At 41.7% G+C, this 22,335-nt stretch overlaps 1 protein-coding gene across 1 annotated transcript in view; it reads left to right on the top strand.

The window, feature by feature from the left end:
• Positions 1-509: 509 nt before the first annotated feature.
• Positions 510-22,335, top strand: part of LOC130907767 (cadherin-4-like) — a 429,614-nt gene continuing 407,788 nt past the window's right edge. Inside the window, exons 1-2 of the mRNA XM_057823203.1 lie at positions 510-768; positions 1,871-1,982. Of these exons, the coding sequence (XP_057679186.1) occupies positions 712-768; positions 1,871-1,982 (169 nt within the window). The 5' untranslated portion in view covers positions 510-711. The remainder of the gene's footprint in view (positions 769-1,870; positions 1,983-22,335) is intronic.

The following is a 22,335-nucleotide window of genomic DNA, read 5'->3' as shown; positions in this document are numbered from 1 at the left end:
CGCGGGTCGCGCGAGGTTGTGAAATACGGAATAAACAGCGTTCCATATTGGTTCAATACGGAACGCAACTTTTAATTCCCAGTTACGGAACGATTCCGTATTTCAAGGGACGGGTGGCAAGCCTAATTGAGGTGTGTTGGAGGAGGGAGACATGAAAAATATTTTACACTTCAGGGACATGCGATAACCTAGGCTACCATATTGCTTATAAATTACACCAAGTGTAATTTGCTATTTTTACTTGAATTTGACATTTTAAAGCCCCAGCCAATTGCGAAAAGTAATCATCAAAATACAACAACGCTCTGTTGCCTGAGGAGGCTAATTTAGCAAAAGCTTGCAAAGGTAGGCTTACTGATGAAAATTCAGATGGCTGCAAAATAAAAGCTAACGCAGAAATACCAATGACTTGTGGAGTTTCTTTAAGTGCATGTGTTTCAGGGAGGGGTAGGGTGTGTGTGGGTTGCGAAGGTTGTGAGGGAGGCTGGGAGTCTGACGCTGACTGCGCCTTTGTGCAGAGTCGAGCGCTCACCTGCACACAAGAGTCGCGCAAACTTAGGAGCTGCCGCACTCCCACGATCGCGAGACCTTGCAGGCAACCAGGACAAGGAGACGTTCAACAATTTGCGGAGAAGATTTTGGGCTCTCGCCTTCTCTCGTTGTGGTTCCTCGCCCAGGCTGCTGTGGCTGCCGCTCGCTCCGTCCGCCGAGATGAGGACTGACCTGGCTCTGGTCCTGACAGCAGCCCTCCTCCTTCACACATTCCGGGTGAGATTCAGTCTTCTTTTGCTAAGCGACTATAGTGACAGTGTGCTGCATGATGCGTTTTCAAAGCCTTTGATCGCACATTGCAGGATAGTCTTTTAGCCGGTCCCGTGCGCGCATTGGCGCGGATTTCTCACGCGTACACTACCAACCATCTCGGTATTTAGTAGTTTGTAAGTTCATGAGTGAAATATATTGGAGATGAAGTGATGCGCGAAGATGTCGTCTATAGGTTTCTGTTCTCAGTACTGGAACGCATGCAAGTGTGCAGAACCTCACTATATACGTAGAATAAGTATTTTACTGTTGTTGTAATTTGATCTCAAATCTGTTCACCGTTCCAGTTGGTTGTGCTTCTGTTGGGTATCAAAACTACCTTTAAAGTTGTTTCTCATAAACAGCGGCATCTTAATTAATTTCCGAGGATGTCATCATTATCTTGGGAATATGTGATGGATAAAACGTGGTGTGCCTACATTTTTATTAGTTACTACACAGGATGTTCTCACGTGAACGCAATTCTTAATTCATGCACTTGCCAGTCACATGCCTTGACGCTGTAATGTGACTGCGCACATTCAGTGGCCTTAACTCATTGACTGCCATTGACTGTGATGGACGTCCAATTCATATAGACCAGGAGAACCGCCTGAGAGTGTTCATGTTTCATTGCCATTGATGGCGCTAAGCGTCCAACCCATTTTGACTGGGACAGTTGACAGCATACATTCGCTGCCAGCCTCCCCCATTCAGGCAAAATGAATTGGACGTCTACAGTTGTCAATGGCAGACATTAAACTAAAATATATCAGACCTACGCTGTATGTTGTGTAGATGCAAAGTTTGCAAAGTAGATGTTCTTTTTATTTGTCTGTCTGCAAACGACAACTCTGTGCAGTCTCGCACACTGGCACCTGAACATTTGTCATCTAGTCTTTAATGGACCACTCTTGCAGTTTGGAAAAAAGGGCAGTTAACCCCACCATTCAATTTTCGCTGCCAGAGATTACCTAATGCTTTTAAATCGGCCTCTGGACCAGAGGAAATGAATACATAAAAATTATTTCACAATTATTCATGACTCCCACTGTAACGTTCCTTTCAGGTGAATAATGGCGAGCATTCCTCTGACGGCCCATGCCAACCTGGCTTCTCACAGAGCTTCTATTCTGTCTTGATTCCAAGGGATATACTGCAAGGCCAGGTCATCCGTAAAGGTAAAAGCTTTAAAACTTTCTTTTGAATACCAAAAAATATGTAGTTAAAAAAATATGTATTGTATTTAAAATCAGGGATGTTCATTTTGATTACTGAATTTTGGAAAACATGCGCTTAGCGTTTTTTAATGTGAGTCACATATACTGAAGCAGCCCTGTATGACTATCATCACCACCCTCCCCGACCCCACATTAATTAGTCTAACAGTATATGTTATCACCATCACACCGCAATGTCTTAAGCGGCCCCGTTTGTTGCTCCAATTACAGAGCCAGTCCAGCAAGTTTTCGAGCCGATAGTGCAGGAAATGGAATCGACATCCTGTGTCTAATCTGGCACTGCTCCTGCCGATGTGGGCTAATTGCAATTCTCTATTGATCCCTTTTGCTTTTTTCCCCTCATTGCTCAGCTGTATTGTTTAGCTATGCGCACACAATAGCCCTTTTGTGTCTTGCCAGTGTTGTCTGCAACTGCACAGTACATTTATCTCATACTCTGTGGCTCGGACAGTCCTGACTATAGGAGTCAACTGTCTAGACATTCTCTTGAAAGTGTTCATAAGTATATCGACTGAGTATGTTCAACATTTGGCTGTAACATTTTGTTGTTGTTGTTGGAGTAAGTATGGAACACAGGATGGCTATGTCTTCAAAAATCATCCTGTTGTGGCCTGGTTGCAAGGGAAATTGGCTGTCAGGCGTGCTCGCTGGAAGTGAGGTTGCATTCTTTGTGGTAGTGGATTCTTCAGTCCAGCAGGGGGTGTCACTACAATCACTAACAGTTACTGCTATGCGTCCTGTACTTGAACATTGGTTGGCGACTGCGAGATGCAGTTGTGCTTGAAACAATGCTGAGTACTTTCTGGTAGGGTTGTATTGTGTATGTGGTAACTCAATTTTCAACATCAATTTTTGCGGTAAGTCCACTCTCTACATTCAGTAAATTGATCTGCCTCAAGCGAATTGATGCTCCTTTAAAAAAAAAAAAAAAAAAAAAAATCATTGGCAATTAAATTTTTGGGGGGTTCAACATATGTCAAAGTTTGCATATTCTGAGATCATCACACAAAATAAAGTGTGGTTCAATTTTATGCTTTTGCCAAACTGATCCTGATGGGTTGTGTTAGATAAGTCTCCACATTTCATGAACAATCAATTCTGCATTCATTTTTGCTCATACATAGCTATGCCCAACATATCACATTTCAATATCAACGGATAATTTTACCCTGACACACACGCGTATGCATAAAGGGTAAGCTACATGTCACCTTCATGTGTTTCAGAACAAAGGTGCAGGGACCAGATGCTTGCATGCACCATAGTGTACCCTTCAGACACTTGATTTATTGACTGCAAGGGTGACAATAGAGGGAAGAGCAGTGTGTGTCTGTGGGGGGGCTTTTAATAATAATGTTTCAACGCAAAACTGTCGGATGGGATGTGCACATGTAATCACACACGCTTTCTGGCTGTCATGTATCCAGGGCACCGTTTGCCTTGGTCCTCACAAAGCGCATCACTGGAAGCCCACCCACACCTTCTTTTGCCTTGCACAATAAAAGAGTACTACTCATTTAACTTGTGGTGAACAAAACTGTTTTGCTCACAAAAGACTAATGTTACTCCCAAAGAAGTTAACCTGCTGTGGTAATGCAGCCTGGTGGATATCTCCATGGGAGACTTTAAATCGGCACAGTCAGTCTGAACTCTGGGAATGTGTCATTGCACTCAGTATTGGTTATTTTAAAGAACCCCATTAAGAGTGTTTTTTTTTTGTTTGTTTTTTTTCCTGGGAGAATGCGCAGGGCAAATCTGCGTTGAGACTAGGGCTGTCAAACGATTCAAATTTTTAATCGAGGAAATCACAGCTTAAAAATTAATTAATCACAATTAATTGCAATTCAAACCATCTCTAAAATATGCCATATTTTTCTGTAAATTATTGTTGGAATGGAAAGATGAGACACAAGACAGATATACATTCAACATACTGTACATAAATAAGTACTGTATTTGTTTATTATAACGATAAATTTACAAGATGGCATTAACATTATTAACGTTCTTTCTGTTAAAGGGATCCACAGATAAAAGGAAAATAAACTAGTAGCTCGCCATTGTTGACGTCGCCAAGCAGTAACGTCACATGGGCTCCCTGCCGTTCTTCCACAGCGTCTTTAACTATGTAAGGTAGTGATTGAAATACACCACAAGGTGTCAATGGCGAGTTTTAAATTACTTAGAAATCTAGCCAATGAGTGTTTTGTCCCTCAACTGACGCCGTAGTTCCCTGTTTACTGGTCCATCCATTGTACTTCACGATCATTTGAGTGCTGGCTTCACAACGGACGAGACCTCTAATAGTTTGTATATTGTGACTAAATATTGCCATCGAGTGTATTTGTTGAGCTAAACGAAATGTTTGACCAAAGTCTGAGTAAGTTTTATGTGTATTTTGCATAGCTATTTTGATTGGGAGTGCCAGTTCTCTTTGAATTGTTGTTTAACTGTGTGAGAAGAGGGCCTCATTAATACATATTTCTTTTTGTGAAGATTTTTTTTTTTTTGAGACATAGGAATATTATTTTTGTTGTGCTTTCACTAAATGATACTTATGTTTGTTGTGAAGGAGTTGCCGAAGCTTATGCCAATAAACGTTGGGTCCAATGAACGTCTGTGTCCACTCGCCTTTCTCTGCCTCTCAGCTCTCAATGTGCAGAAAACAGCGTCATTGTAATCTGTTTGAGGCAATGCATGAGCAGGTAATTCCGTGCATGCGTTAAATACGTCAAATATTTTAACGTGATTATTTTAAAAAATTAATTACCACCCATCAACACGATAAATTTGACAGCACTAGTTGAGACCGTTGGTATGCACAGCTAATAATAATAATAATAATAATAATAATAAGGAACAACTCTGCCCTCGAAGTGCCTGCCTTTTTTCTTTTTGAAGCAATTTGAGCAATTGAATTAAGATTAAATTTAGCTGTCAGGTTGAGGTATACCTGTATGAGCATTTTCTAAACATCTTTGGTAAAAAACATTCTCACTGGATGCTCTGAGGTTCCTCAGCACAGTAGCCGATAATTTATATTCAAACACGGTTTCTGACTACACAGACACTTCTACAAGACCTTCCCAAGAAACGGTGCTTGACAAAAATCACAATGCCCTTCGCAACACTCATTTTTAGGCTTCTTACAAGGAACCAAGTAACCCTCTCTTGATTTGATAACCCCATTGTGTGCAAAAAAAAAAAATCTGAATGTGTACTCTTTTTTTTTTTTTCCATTTAGGTGACCGCATTGGAAAGTTTAGGGCTTTGGCAACATAATTTTTCTGCTGATGCTTGCACATCCTTAGTGAAGAGTGATATTTGCATAAGGCTTAGAGCGATACAAGCAATGATGCTTCTTGCTTGTAGGGTCATTTGAACTTGGCTGGGTCTGCTATGTGGTTGAAATGCAATTGGGAATATTTGTGGAAAAATCAATGCACCATGCAAGGGGTTCTTAAATTTTGAGTTTTAAAATATGGGAGCAACCCTCAGTGAGCAGACACAGTGCGCACATGTTTCCTATTAAATACTCTGTTCCAGTATCTCCCTTTACCGCAAAAGATCCACTAATGTCGACTCCCTTATGGGGACCTGCTTTTTAGTCTGCTAACCTCAGGAGGTCTCTTGGGGATGATGAAAACAGATCTGTCTACAGAATGTGATGAAAACACACCCATGCACACAGGCATAGAGTACATGAGAGTACATACAGTAATACATACAGTATTAGCCCTTTGGGGAATAATGGGACGGACAGATCTAGGACCTCAGTCAGGGGGAGGAAAATCTAGAGAGGCAGTCAATAATGTTGTTTATCATTAGAGTCACTTTGAGATACTTAGATGGCACCAATGCAAATCTGTAAGGATGTGTGTGTGTGTGCATTGGTAATGTATACTGCATACAGTAAAAACACTTTTACTTTGTACTTCATACACAGCGATCTTAAGCTTTTTTTCATGACTAGGAGCTGGGGGGGAATGGGGAGAGGGAGTGGCCAGGGAGTCATTGAAAGACTGGTCCACTTCATGGATGGTGTTGTAAACCATCCAGCCGGCAACACACGTACCTGTACATTAATGGGGGGAAAAAACAGCATTTGTTTATGGACAATAATCATAAAATAAACAAAAACCCGGGCCTGTAACTAGCCTACAGTAAAATAATTACAATAGTTTAGTGATTGTAATACAAACAGGTCATTGATACAATAAACTATAACATGAGTAAGCCATTAGAGAACTAACCTGATCAAAGCGTATGTGTAGGACTTTTAATTCAAATTTTCTAAATATTGGTACAATAAAAATGCATAGTTTTGGGGTATGGGAGTAGTTAGAGAGGTCCATGACTAATATTCACCACCCTTGTCAAAAACCTATTCAGAACTATGGATTTACAGTACCATAAAAATGAGAACGGTAACAGACTGTCTACTAAAATGACCCGTTGCTCATAGGAATCACATAAGGTTGTAACATGACAGCGCACGGAACACATGTAGATGGATTGGTTTTAAGATCATGTAACTTTATTTAATTTTTAAATGATAAGAATGGTGGTGTTATATAGTTTAGTGTTTTTAAGATTAGGGGGTCCGCTCATTTGACCTCGGGACCACAAATGTCTTCTGGTTTGATCTTAGTTTTACGACCCTACTTGCAGTATTTCTCCCTACACCCGTCTACCGACTCACCGGGGAAATCCCCCCAACCCCCCTATGCCAGTATGCCCTTGACTAGGAGTTAAAGAGCATACGACAGGAGAAAAAAAGTCTTAAACGGCATTATTATGTGAATTAGAATCACATTTTGAGACGATCCGACTATATACAACAATTTAGCAAAGCGCAGATGATAAGAAATTAGTCTTTTAATCTGCCGGTTAGCCACACCTACCATTATAGGGCTTTAGCGTCCCCAACAGGTGGATGACGTCAGCGGGAGACTGGGCTCATCGGTTTTACTATTCAGCCCATTGAGGGGGAATTATTCAGAACGAGGAAAACGCGACGAAGAGAGCCGCAAAATGTCATTGTTTCAGTCTCTCTACTCCAATATTTTTACAGGATATTCTTTGTATCCAAGTACTGTATTTTTCCCCAATAGCTATATAAATGGCTTGAGAAGGACCAGTCAGCCCGTCGAGGGGGAACTATTCACAACGAGGAAAACGCGACGAAGAGAGCTGCAAAATGTCATTGTTTCTGTCTCTTTACTTCAATATTTTTACAGGATATTCTTTTTATTAAGTATTTTCCCCAACTGCTAAATAAATGGCATGGTCATGACAAATAACAGTCTTGTGCTAAATGGAATATGAAATAATAAAAATGCATTTATTCAGGACGACATGGCAAAATTACTCCATAATGGTTAAAACTGTCAACTTCACCTTTACTGTCGCACCTCCCGAACGATATTTAATGACACCTAAATCGGACATATGTCATTTCCCTTCCCTGGCTTCGGAGAATGTAAACAAACCAAAATGCGGGACAGCTACCCGACATGCTAACCCGAACCGAGTGATGTTTCAAAGTCTTCGAAGCGGAAAATCACACATAACTAGCCTGGGTTATTTGACATGATGACTGGGTTGTCGATTGTCTTCGCGGATCGGCAAACCGCCCGGCGGAGAGCAATTTACAGTTCGTTCCCCGGAGGAGGGCGGCTGCAGTTGTTGTGCAGCTAACGTGCTGCTAATGTGCATGAGGAGAGCTTTTTACATGCCTATCAATGATCAAACGTAAGTAGTCCTTTATTTAAAGAAAGTTTGTAGTATTTACTTTGTAATAGCTGTACTAATATTTGACATAATACTATACAAGATGTTTACTCACTTCCTCGTAAGTCCAATGGTCCCACAGCAGTCGGGCTTGTTTTGGCCAATATCCACGGTGAATGGGAACCTTTTGAAACTCCAAAAAGGCGCATATGCCTCTCCCTCATACAGAATGATTTTTCTGCAGCCGTTTGGCTGGTGTGATGCGAAAAATAAACGTATTAATCCGCAAAATCAGCTGAATCCTTCGTCCTCATACACAACAGTACGCTGTATAGTGAAGAGGACGCCTTCTACCGGAAGTCACTCATTTTCATGGCGCAGGATTAAAAAAAACTAAATAAATATAGCAATCGCTTCCACACACATCCAAGTGGTCCATATCATTCAGGAGCATAAAATACCGCGTGTATTATGAAATAAACATGCTTTTTCGTGTCACATGCACTTTAAAGTTTATGTGGATTCTGGTGAAATCCACGTGTGAATATCATGAAGTCCGCATGCTATAATTCTGCTTACTGCGTAGTGATTTGAGTCAACCCTCCATTTGTCTGGAAAAGCCCTGAAAGCCAAATATAATTTATCCACTGTACATGTATAAATTGCCCTGCCAAATTTTGTGGCTGCGCTATATTGTATTTTATGCAGAATTTTATCCAAATGCAACCTGCAGAGAATTACAATGGAGCTGTAAATTGTTAAACAATCAATAATCTATTCTCTAGGAAGCCAGTTGACAGTTACAATCTTTGCACATGTTGGATACCCACTGATTTCCTCTACCTGGATCAATGGAATTATGAAAGCAAATTTGTTCGTGCTCACATACACACTTCCAACAGATAGGTTATACAGATTTTCCTACACCCTCTCATGATTATATTACAATACACATTTACTGGATGAAGTTAAAATCACAGACATTGGAAAAAGTAGTGCACGTATGGTAAAGTCATCATTTGGAACAAAAAGCTCATGTTGCAGTCTGCTTTCAATACTTGGTTCCCAATCGTTTTTCCTGCCCACATCAAGTCATTTACTGCAGGTCAAGTGTCCCCGTAAATTCCAAGTACAGTACAGTGATCCTCCTTGAGTCTACAGGAGTTGGCTCATCAAAAAAAGTAGTCTGGTTTCTTGCTGTATAGATATGTGCTTTTATCATTTTTAAACTGTTTTCGGTGTATTTAGAATATTTTCATTTGCTGCGCTGCATAACAATAGACGATGCCATGCTATTTAGAGTATTTTGTGTGCCGCCATGCATAAAGTAAATTAGCCCAGATTAGTCTCATGCATATAATCTCAGCCAGCTAACAAAATCTCATCCCATGTCCTACTTGAGTTTGTTGATTCTGCTCCAGGGATAGTTTTGACATCTCAACGGGTCACTCTAATGTGCTTGAATTGAAGTGTGTGGTTTTGGACTATGTTGGTATTTTTGTGTTTGACTGAGGTTGTGTGTCTGACTAGTAATACTGCATCATTTTTATAACTTCTGTTTTCTTATGGTCTGGTTGGGGTTGTCAGGGTGTTGTAGGTATGTAATTATTTGAGAAAACCTGCAATGCACTGAAACTTTAGCTTTCACTGCCATCTCTCCCGTTTTAAATGAATTGGACGTCTATTTTTGTAAATGGCAGTTGAGTCAAATACTATGAAATATTTTTTTTTGAATAATTCAACTTTTGGTTTATTTGGGGCCAGTGTATTTTCTTTTTAATTTTTTAAATTGTATTAATTTAGTTTAAATCATTTTTTAATTTCAAGTTAACATTTAATTGAATGAATGGATTATTATCAAACATGCAAGATGTGTTTGTAATATAAAATGGGTGAGGCGATTAAATTTTGCGGTATTGAGGTCAAAGGTTACAAGGGTCAGAAAAGTCAAATTTGCAGCGTAGGTGATATGAAGAAGAGCGAGTGATGTCATTTTGCGGCATGGGGGCAAATGTAAAGGTCTGCTCTCTCTGAGTGCTCCTCATTTTATAAATGTATTTTCTAGATCGAGAATTACATGAAAATAATGAAAATAATATGAAATTACAGATAATGTTATAATGACAAATTACAGTAATTACGTATTTGTCACACCAAATGTTAGTAGTTCAGCTTACATGACAGCCAATGTGCTGTGCAAATATATGCAGTGTATATATATATTTTTTAATGACCAAAAATATTCACTTGTCCTATAAAGGGTTAACCGGTACAGATAGTTTTTACTGATAGATTATTTAGTGATTGCTTCAAATATTTTTGTCAAAATAATCTGAAATCTTGAATATATACATGAGGCCTTCTGGGTTTAATCAGGATTGCTTGCATATGATTATTGATTAAATCTCAATTCACACATATAGTCATGTGAAAAAATCAGGACACCTGACGGAAGCCTGTGTGTTTTCTAACATACAGTATTTGGTCATATGGATATTTAATATACTTTTTAACAATCTTGAGAGATTCAAGTAATGGAACAAAACAATTAAAACTAAAAATGTATCTTATAAATTTCTCTAAAATGTAATTTTAAATAAATGCAATTTCCATCCATCCATCCATCCATCCATTATCTTCCGCTTGTTCTGGGGTCGGGTCGCGGGGGCAGCAGCTTTAACAGGGAAGCCCAGACTTCCCTCTCCCCAGCCACTTCAACCAGCTCCTCCGGCGGGATCCCAAGGCGTTCCCAGGCCAGCCGAGAGACATAGTCTCTCCAGCGTGTCCTGGGTCGTCCCCGGGGCCTCCCGCCGGTGGGACATGCCCGGAACACCTCTCCAGGGAGGCGTCCGGGAGGCATCCGAACCAGATGCCCGAGCCACCTCAGCTGGCTCCTCTCTATGCGGAGGAGTAGCGGCTCGACGCCGAGTCCCTCCCGGATGACCGAGCTTCTCACCCTATCTCTAAGGGAGAGCCCGGACACCCTGCGGAGGAAACTCATTTCGGCCGCTTGTATCCGGGATCTTGTTCTTTCGGTCACGACCCAAAGCTCGTGACCATAGGTGAGGGTAGGAACGTAGATCGACTGGTAAATCGAGAGCTTTGCCTTTCGGCTCAGCTCCTTCTTCACCACTACGGACCGGTGCAGAGTCCGCATTACGGCAGACGCCGCACCGATTCGCCTGTCGATCTCCCGCTCCCTCCTACCGTCACTCGTGAACAAGACCCCAAGATACTTGAACTCCTCCACTTGGGGCAGGATCTCATCCCCAACCCGGAGAGGGCACTCCACCCTTTTCCGACTGAGGACCATGGTCTCGGATTTGGAGGTGCTGATCTTCATCACAACCGCTTCACACTCAGCTGCGAACCGCTCCAGTGAGAGTTGGAGGTCACGGCTTGATGAAGCCAACAGCACTAAATCATCTGCAAAAAGCAGAGATTCAATGCTGAGGTCACCAAACCGGACCCCCTCAACGCTTCGGCTGCACCTAGAAATTCTGTCCATAAAAACTATGAACAAAATCGGTGACAAAGGGCAGCCTTGGCGGAGTCCAACCCTCACTGGGAACGAATTCGACTTACTGCCGGCAATGCGGACCAGACTCTGACACCGGTCGTACAGGGACCGAACAGCCCTTACCAAGGGGCTCAGTACCCCGTACTCCCGGAGCACCCTCCACAGGATTCTCCTAGGCACACGGTTGAACGCCTTCTCCAAATCCACAAAACACATGTAGACTGGTTGGGCGAACTCCCATGCACCCTCGAGGACCCTGCCGAGGGTGTAGAGCTGGTCCACTGTTCCACGGCCGGGACGAAAACCACACTGCTCCTCCTGAATCCGAGATTCGACTTCCCGACGGACCCTCCTCTCCAGCACCCCTGAATAGACTTTACCGGGGAGGCTGAGGAGTATGATTCCTCTATAATTGGAACACACCCTCCGGTCCCCCTTTTTAAAAAGGGGGACCACCACCCCGGTCTGCCAATCCAGAGGCACTGTCCCCGATGTCCACGCGATGTTGTAGAGGCGTGTCAGCCATGACAGCCCTACAACATCCAGAGCCTTTAGGAACTCCGGGCGGATCTCATCCACCCCCGGGGCCTTGCCACCGAGGAGCTTGCCAACCGCCTCAGTGACTTCAACCCCAGAGATCGAAGAGCCCACCTCAGAGTCCCCAGACTCTGCTTCCTCAAAGGAAGGCGTGTCGGTGGAATTGAGGAGGGCTTCGAAGTATTTTCCCCACCGACTCACGACGTCCCGAGTCGAGGTCAGCAGTACACCATCTTCACTATACACAGTGTTAATAGTGCACTGCTTTCCTCTCCTCAGACGCCGGATGGTGGACCAGAATTTCCTCGAAACCGTCCGGAAGTCGTTTTCCATGGCCTCACCGAACTCCTCCCATGTCCGAGTTTTTGCCTCGGCGACTGCCGAGGCCGCAGTCCGCTTGGCCAGCCGGTACCTGTCAGCTGCCTCCGGAGTCCCACAGGCCAAAAAGGCCCGATAGGCCTCCTTCTTCAGCTTGACGGCATCCCTTACCGCTGGTGTCCACCAGCGGGTTCGGGGATTGCCGCCACGACAGGCACCAACCACCTTACGGCCACAGCTCTGATCGGCCGCCTCAACAATGGAGGTGCGGAACATGGCCCACTCGGACTCAATGTCCCCCACCTCCCCCGGGACAAGGGAGAAGTTCTGCCGGAGGTGGGTGTTGAAACTCTTTCTGACAGGGGATTCTGCCAGACGTTCCCAGCAGACCCTCACAATACGTTTGGGCCTGCCAGGTCTGGCCAGCATCTTCCCCCGCCATCGGAGCCAACACACCACCAGGTGGTGATCAGTTGACAGCTCCGCCCCTCTCTTCACCCGAGTGTCCAAAACATGTGGCCGCAAGTCCGATGACACGATTACGAAGTCGATCATCGAACTGCGGCCTAGGGTGTCCTGGTGCCAAGTGCACATATGGACACCCCTATGTTTGAACATGGTGTTCGTTATAGACAAACCGTGACAAGCACAGAAGTCCAATAACAGAACACCACTCGGGTTCTGATCGGGGGGGCCGTTCCTCCCAATCACGCCCCTCCAGGTCTCACTGTCATTGCCCACGTGAGCGTTGAAGTCCCCCAGTAGAACGAGGGAGTCCCCAGAGGGGGCGCTCTCTAGCACACCCTCCAAGGACTCCAAAAAGGGTGGGTATTCTGAACTGCTGTTCGGTGCATAAGCGCAAACAACAGTTAGAACCCGTCCCCCCTACCCGAAGGCGGAGGGAGGCTACCCTCTCGTCTACCGGGGTAAACCCCAACGTACAGGCGCCAAGCCGGGGGGCAATAAGTATGCCCACACCTGCCCGGCGCCTCTCACCATGGGCAACTCCAGAGTGGAAGAGAGTCCAACCCCTCTCGAGAGGATTGGTACCAGAACCCAAGCTGTGTGTGGAGGAGAGTCCGACTATATCTAGTCGGAACTTCTCTGCCTCACACACCAGCTCAGGCTCCTTCCCTGCCAGAGAGTTGACATTCCATGTCCCAAGAGTTAGCTTCAGCAGCTGGGGGTCGGACCGCCAAGGCCCCCGCCTTTGGCTGCCGCCCAACTCCCTACGCACCTGACCCCTTTGGCCCCTCCCACAGGTGGTGAGCCCATGGGAAGGGGAACCCACGTTGCCTTTTCGGGCTGAGCCCGGCCGGGCCCCATGGGGACAGGCCCGGCCACCAGACGCTTGCCTTTGAGCCCCACCTCCAGGCCTGGCTCCAGAGGGGGGCCCCGGTAACCCGCGTCCGGGCAAGGGAAACTGGGGTTCATTAATGTTGCTCATCATAAGGGGTCTTTTTGAGCCATACTTTGTCTGACCTCTCACCTAGGACCTGTTTGCCATGGGTGACCCTACCAGGGGCTTGAAGCCCCAGACAACATAGCTCCTAGGATCATTGAGACACGCAAACCCCTCCACCACGATAAGGTGATGACTCATGGGGGGTAAATGCAATTTCTGTTGAATAAATTAGGACACCCCCACATTCAATCCCACTTAAAATGGCTGAAATCACACACAAGTGTATCACATGAGGTGCACATGATTAGAACATAATTTCCCAGTGTTTTGAAGGAGGCTTGCATTATTTGAACCTGACATTTAGTTTGGTGTTTCCCTGACTGTTGAAGTGAGAGAAAACACCATAGTGAGCTCGAAGGAGCTGTCTGAGGCTTTCGGAAAGAAGATTGTATACACTTATGAGTCTGGTAAGGGATTTCAAAAGATCTCAAAAGAATATAAAATCAGCCATTCCATTGTCTGGAAAATAGTCTACAATTGGAGGACATTCAGAATGCCCAGGTCTGGCCGTCCAAGCAATTTCACCCCAAGAGCAGACCGCAAGATGCAAAAAGAAGTGTCCAAAAACCCTAAAATGTCATCACGGGACCGACAGGAGGCTCTTACTACTGTTGATGTGAAAGTGCATGCCTCTACAATCAGAAAGAGAATCCACAAGTTTAACCTTCATGGGAGGTGCGCAAGGAGGAAACCTTTGCTCTCCAAGAAGAACCTGAAGGCCAGACTGAAGTTTACCAGAGTGAATGTAGACAAAAGACCAGGACTTCTGGAATAATGTTCTTTGTACGGATGAATCTAAAATTGAATTATTTGGACACCAGAGCAGAGGACATGTTTGGTGTAAACCCAATACAGCATTCCAGGAAAATAACCTCATACCAACTGTGAAGCGTCGAGGTGGAAGTGCCATGGTTTGGGGATGCTTTTCTGCAGCAGGACCTGGCCAGCTTACCGTCATAGAAGCCACCATGAGTTCTATTGTGTATCAGAGGGTGCTTGAGGAACATGAGAGATCATCTGTGAAAAAAATTGAAGCTAAAATTAAAGCTGAAGCGAAAATGGACCCTGCAAAATGACAATGACCCAAAACATACCAGTAAATCCAACAAGGACTGACTGAAAAGGAAGAAACGGAGACTCCTGGAATGGCTGAGTCAAAGTCAAGATCTTAATCCAATTGAGATGCTGTGGGGTGACTTGAAACGGGCCGTACATGCAAGAAACCCTTCAAACATCTCACAGCTGAAGGTTTTCTGCATTGAGGAGCGGGGCAAACTTTCTGTCAGACCGATGTCAAAGACTGGTCGATGGCTACAAAAAGCGTCACACTGAAGTTATTTCAGCCAAAAGGGGCAACACTAGCTATAAGGTGGTAGGGTGTCCTAACTTTTTCCTCAGTTAGGATATGCATTTTTGTTGATATATTTGGTTTAATGAGTAAAAAAATGCTATTTTTTGTTGTTTACCTGCAATTAAATCACTTTCTTTTCCAGAGATGAAGAAAAACAAGATCAGACATTGATATGTGATAATTTCTTAATAGAGAACTGAATATTTAATGTGGTGTCCTAATTTTTCTACACGAAAATACACAAACAATATTGTGCATTTCAAATGCAATAAAATAGTTACATTTTAACAGATGCCTTGATGATGTTAACGAACACATGTTATGGTCATTTCATCCTTTTGGCCTTTTAGCTCTGTGTATAAATTCCAAAAAAAATGGCTAAGATGGGTTTGTATTTCTAATGTAACACATTTTTTGCCAACCAATATTACAGACTGGTAAAGCATGTGATTGGGGTCACCAAGGCAATCACAACAAAGGCAAAACTCCTATATAATGGGAGACAATCATTTTTAGGCTTTTTGTAGTTCTAAGATTTAAAAATATATTTGGGATTTTATGCAAACTGTATTCATATGAGGACTCATTTAGGAACTAAAGTATGTTTATTTTTTCCTCCTGCTGGGAGTCATTACACCAGAAGCACAATGTATGATTTGGTGATAGATGCAAGCTTTGAAAGATTGCTTCAGAGGAGCTTGAATAGAGGAGCTCATTGCTCTGCTGGGATAGGCGATGTATCAGTTTTCTCTCCACCCTATCCTCAAAGAGAATTACATTGTTTTGATTTCCTGCTTACCTTTTGCCCTGAATCGCATGACACAGACTGCAGCATTATCTGGGTCGATAGTAGCCGAGCACCCTTGTGGAGATTAGATATTGTTGAAATACAGCCTCCTTTTGCTCCTTTCTGCTTCTACTTAAATCTTTTATTGTTTTCCCTCTGTCTTTATTGGGAGATTTAGCTTGATATTTTTCCTTAATCTTCTGAAAAATCCTATCTTGGATTTTTTTTTTTTTTTTTTTTAAATTTTTGGGCTAGGAGTACTTGATTTTAGGGTTTTTGTGATACCTTCATGTGTTAATGTTCAATTTAAAAAAAATCCTTTGTTTTAACCATCACCTAGTTTATAGCAAGTGAGTCAACCACAGACATTGACGTAAATTCATTATGTTTTACGGATGTTAATTATAGAGAAATGCAACAATAATTTTGATTAATCGAATGGATTCATCCAAAACTAGTAGGCTGCTTCAAACTCTTTGGCTAATTTGACCACTGGGAGCAGTTCGGAATAATCTATAGGAATATGCTGTATCCACATTATGTGTATCAGTAACAATACATTGTACTGTATGTTAAATTATTTCAAAGAAGGTACATGGATTTTTCAGACAGGCTCATTTAGATGATTTAGACACATGGTTGGGCGTTTTATTTCTCTGCTTAGTCGAGACGTTAGTGATTTATGAGGCTACCGATAGGCAGGCGAGGGTGAATAGGTGGATGGAGGCTGGGTGATACGGGGTTGTGGGAGGTGTTCAGTGTTAACACCTGTAAGCAGATGATGGATGTACGCTTTTGCTGTCAACATTTTGGAGGGGGAAGCTTAAAGACGTATACAAGCTAGTGTGAAGATGTCCTGTTCAGGTCTACAAATAGTTTTTCTTCTGTTTTCATACTGTTTTACTTGCGTGTTAATGAAAAACTTGTCAGCTTTGGCCGCAAGTGCCCGAAAAATGTCAAAGGAACAGCATATGCTGATTGCTAAAATGATCCACAAACATCAGCCAAATATTTGTCTTTAATAGTTTAAATGATGAGCACGGTTTCTCTGCATTTTGATTACAACATTGTAATTCTTTGCATAAATGTTGCTGATCTAAATGACTGTTATTTATAGAACAGTATACTTTTTAACGGCTCTTAAAACTATGCATGTCTTCAGAGAACACAGTTTGACAAAGTGCGACAGCTTAGAATAGACACTCAATTAGTATTGTTGAATGTTAAATTAATAGCCATCTATCCATCCCTCCATCAATCTAGACAACAGGTTGTCAAGTTTGTGGCCTGTGGGCCATGTTTGGCCCAACACATCATTTTGTTCAGGCCGCAAAAGCATCGGCTTCATGTTGCTTGCTAAAATCAAATTTTAACAATATTTCTGTTGTCCTCAAAGTCAGATCATGGATGGCAGAAATCAAATATTGATTATATAAAAAGAGGATGTTTACTGTTTTCCTCCTTTTTGAATTAAGAGGAGACTTTTTTTTTATTTTTTTATTAAAATGGAAATGGAAAAAAAAATACAAATGAAAAATAAATTTAAAAGAAAAATGAACAAAAAATGGGCCGAAAAAATAAACGTTTTTTTTTTTTTTCTCTTATTAAGAAAAAGGAGACATTGAATTTGCTGTATAAAGCATTTGGGTAATTTTTAGATCAACATTTTCTCTAAACAATTAATCAGCGTTCCAAATAGTTGTTCATTCATTTGCTAATCCATTCCTTGTCCATTATTTGTGGCGGCCCTAGTTGGCCCTCAGAAGGAAACCAGATCTGTTCAACTTACTTTATTTGATGTCCCCTGTAGCGTGATTTATTACACAGCATTTCACAGACATGCCATTAAACAACATGCGCATACATTCATAAACATCAACAGCAATAATAATTTATAGCAGTGCCCTGTATTAGGTGTGCGAAATACATGATAAAAATAAAGTGCATTCTATTTTGTAGTGACGACGTATGGCATACTTCCGCTCAACATATGTACAGAAGTTGCAATGAATTAAAAAATAAATAAATACAACAATTGAAGTAAAGACAATTAGGGAGAGTAAAGGAAGAAGTGAAAATTGATCAGGTAATATCCGGTCAACATTGCAATAATAAATACATGGTCTTCCAGCAGCAAGTGAAGAAAAAGGCTACCGCCTCCTCTCAACAGTATTACTAGCTCGGATGGAGAGAGGAACTCAAGAGAATTTAGTTAGGCCGGTGGTCAGTCTTTTTCCAAAATGTTTGAAAATGGAAAAAGATGGGCAAGGGAAATATATATTTTGTTTTAATATGGTTCGGTAGAACGACAAAAAGGACACAAACATTCGTCTAATTCATTAATATTGTTATGAAGTAAAACTTGAGATGGCATCGTACAACAGAGTAGTCACATGGTGCGTCATTCTCTATAGGATGCACTGCAGGGAAAATAAACATTTAATCATGAAGGCTCATGTATTTGTAGCCAACTTATTCATTTTGATAGTAGGCTAATATAGCTAATATAGATACATACAGCATGTGCTGCCTTCATTATAAGGCTTTTAATTTTTTGCGGCTCCAGACATTTGTGTTTTGTTTTTTGTTTTTTTGGTTCAGTATGGCTCTTTCAACATTTTGTGTTGCAAACCCCTGAGTTAAAGGCGAAAAGAAGATTGTATTCCTAAATCAAGGGGTTAGACTTATCACTTCTAATGGTTGCCACTTTCTAAAGCATCGGAGTGGTAAAACCCTGATCTAGGCAGTTAAAATTCACCCCAGCCACCATGTGCAATTCTCCCTCGAGAGTTCTTGTCCTTTGTCGCAAGGTTCCCATACCAACAAAGCATGCAGAAGGAGATGATAGACTTGAAATAGTCCCTGCAAGACATTATTAGGTTTTTATCTACGTGGAATTAAGCAAGCTTCCTCAAGCACTACGATCATTGCTGACCTTTTACTTGTTTACTCAGCATATCACAGTTCACTTCGAATTTCATTCTTTCATAACAACAACGTGGCCCGTGACAAAGATGAGATGCACTGCCCTTGAACTACACATCCATTTTGTACTATTCATGCTGTTTGAGGTTTCCAGATGGAATTGTGAAAATACTGGGGATTAAATACATACTATGCCCAGAATTGGTCACAAGTCAACTGTAGAGACAGTCAATCATGCACATGTACACCAAATACTCGTACATTTCTTGAACCAGAATCGATTCCGTGCCGACTGTAGGGAATTGGCCACATTAAGTTCAAATGTTAAATTCCCAGGCAATTAATACTCTGTAAAATGTATGCACTTTGGTCTTTTTTTGTTTGTTTGTGGTATAAACTTGAACGTGTTTTGTGTGCTGAGGTAGCAAGTGTCCTCCAGCCTTTTCCAAGTTGCTCATTAGAACGGCAAGCAGGAGATGATGGGAAAGAAAGGGGGAACAAATAAAGCAAGCAGGTGGAGCCCATTATTTTTAATGAGTTTTTTTTGACAGCTCTTCACTTTGTTTTGAAAGAAGGGACAAAGAAAGCTATGAATAGAGGAGAGGGAATGGGGGGCGACTTCCTGCAGATTGAGTTACTCCATGGGGTGTTTGAACTCCGTATCCCTGTCATCTGCTTGGTACATTAAGAGACCTCCTACCTTGGTCTGACAGGCCTTTGGGGGTCCTACAATACAGAGGTTATGGCTCTCCCAAAGACATTTAACTTATTTAAAAGCTCCGCTTGAACTCTCGCACTTTAATGCACAGATGGTCTGTGATGGCTGTAAAATGACAAAGGGACATTAACATCTTTTGGTCTCCTACCTGCAGGTACACATACTCGCACAGAATACATAAAAGCTGCTTTTTTGAGTGCTCTGTGATAAAAGGGTTAAAGTGAGATGAATGTTGGATTGACCGTTTTTCTTGATTTACTATACAATTTCATATACGGTATGCATACTGTAGATTAGGCCTACAATTACACATACCTCACTTGAAATGTATGGTACAGTGGTACCTCTACTTACGAATGTCTCTACGAACGTAATTTCTTTGTTATGACATGCTTCAATGGGAAAATATTGCCTCTTAAGACATTTTAGGTAATTTCTGGCAAAAGTACTACACAATACTGTAAAAAATTAGGGCTGTCAAACAATTAAAATTTTTAATCGAGTTAATTACAGCTTAAAAATTAATTAATCGTAATTAATCGCAATTCAAACTATCTATAAAATGTGCCATATTTTTCTGTTAATTATTGTTGGAATGGAAAAACACAAGACTGATATATACATTCAACGCACGGTACATAGTACTGTATTTGTTTATTATAACAATAAATCAACAAGATGGCATTAACATTATTAACATTCTCTTAAGGCGATCCACGGATAGAAAGACTTGTAGTTCTTAAAAGATAAATGTTAGTACAAGTTATAGAAATTTTATATTAAAACCCCTCTTAATGTTTTCGTTTTATTAAAATTTGTAAAATTTTCAATCAAAAAATAAACTAGGAGCTTGCCATTGTTGATGTCAATAATTACACCATGCTCACTCATGGTACTAACCCATAAAATCAACTGGACCCAAGCGCCAGCAGAGGGCGCCAAACACCCAAAAACAAGTAACAAGCGGACATTACACTTTACTGTCATTTTAATCTGTTTGAGCGGGGCATGTGCGTTAATTGCGTCAAATATTTTGATGTGATTAATTTAAAAAAATAATTACCGCCCGTTAACGCGATAATTTTGACAGCCCTATAAAAAATACGTATGTACTTCCTGCTTTCTGCTTTTCAATGCCGCCCCATAAGTTCTTGCTTCCCTATTGGTCATAATCTTTCCCATCATGCTTCAGTAACGGGATTCTGATCTCCTATTGGCCTATTGTTGATGACGTTTCAATGTGGGTGTCGCAGCATGATGACGTGCACAGTTATTATTGCGGGTCAACGTCTGAGTCAAAAGAGCACTACTCTCTCGTATTTTTTGGAATACAAGTCGTACCTGAGTATAAGTTGCACCAGCCATAAAATGCCCAACAAAAAGAAAAAAAACCCCACATATTTACTGTATATAAGTTGCACCTGAGTATAAGTCGCATTTTTGGGGGAAATATGATAAGATATGTCATCTTGAAAGGCAATTTAATATAAAAATACAATAGAGAACAACATGCTGAATAAGTGTACAGTGTACAGTGCATGAACAACGAAATGCGAATATACTGTCCTCACCAGGATGCTAAGGCTCGGTCCTGGCTATACAGCAAGTTTAACTCCCAAATGATGATACTGGACGTCCGTATAATTTGCTGAATCAATTTCGTGCTCGATACCAAACAGGTTCGCATCAACGTAAATAAATGCTATTACAGCAATGACACAAATGGTTAGCATGCGTTCGCTAGCATTAGTACATTGTTCAAATAACCACACAAATGGCTCTAAGTGTCCGATCGCGGGTGGAAAACACACAACAACAACAGAAAAGATGATACACACAGGCGTTGCCTCTGTAGAGATATTTTACAAGCATAAACAATGAACGTAGGTTCGCAGCCGTATCTCTCTCTCGCTAACTCGCCCACTCACTCAGAGCTGCGTAGCTGTCGGTCTTCTTCTGGCATGTGAGCGCTCTTCTTCACGTAAATAAGTGCGAGTGCACCCCCACGTGGGCGTGAAAGCGCCACAAACTAAAAGCATGCATTTCAATATAAAAAAGTCAATAATACAATTGAACACACATTGCCAAAGTCAGAACGCGAACATGGCCATAGCTATTAAGAGTTGTTCAGATAACTATAGCATAAAGAACATGCTAACAAGTTTACCAAACCATCAGTGTCACTCTAAAATACCAAAATAACATGTGAAATGTTATCACAATGTGTTAATAATTTCACACATAAGTTGCTCCTGAGTATAAGTCGCACCCCCAGCCAAACTATGAAAAAAAACTGTGACTTATAGTCCGAAAAATACAGTATATGAAATGATTCAAATATGTTTGGCTGTTGTTGTATTCCAGTTGCACCCTGATTATAAAATTTAATGTGACGTTTCAGTAGTGCTTGGAACGGATTAGGGCATTTACATGGAAAAAGCGTCTCTACTCACGAAATGTTCAGATTACGTGACTACGTCCAGAACCTGTTAATATCGTAAGTAGAGGTATCACTGTATAAACAATTCCAACAAGATGAATCATTTCCAAACTTTTTTGTCCTCAATAAAAAAAAAAAAAAAACTACAAAGTTTACATTTCTATTTTATTTTTTGTTAGGATTAAGTTTAAATTTGTGTTAAACGCTCCAGCAGATTTTTGAAGCTTTTGTGCTGTCGATGACTTTGAAACAGTTCATAATTCCTTGCTACAAAACAAAATGGCAATTACTTTGATTTCCACTGCTCCAAGTACATCTTTGGCTTCAGCCCAAACAAGTGCTGGCTTCCTCTTCCTGCCCACAGCTTCGAACACCCCCACTGCCTCAGTTTAGCTATGGCAGCATTTTAATTACAGCCTAATTGATTCAATTAGATATGAACTCACTGTGAAGACAATTAATGCAGTGATGAGTCAACAATTGCAGCGGCATCTCTCGA

Source organism: Corythoichthys intestinalis, chromosome 2, assembly GCF_030265065.1.
Source record: "Corythoichthys intestinalis isolate RoL2023-P3 chromosome 2, ASM3026506v1, whole genome shotgun sequence".
Lineage (NCBI taxonomy): Eukaryota > Metazoa > Chordata > Actinopteri > Syngnathiformes > Syngnathidae > Corythoichthys > Corythoichthys intestinalis.
This window is presented reverse-complemented; position numbering and strand designations above follow the sequence as displayed.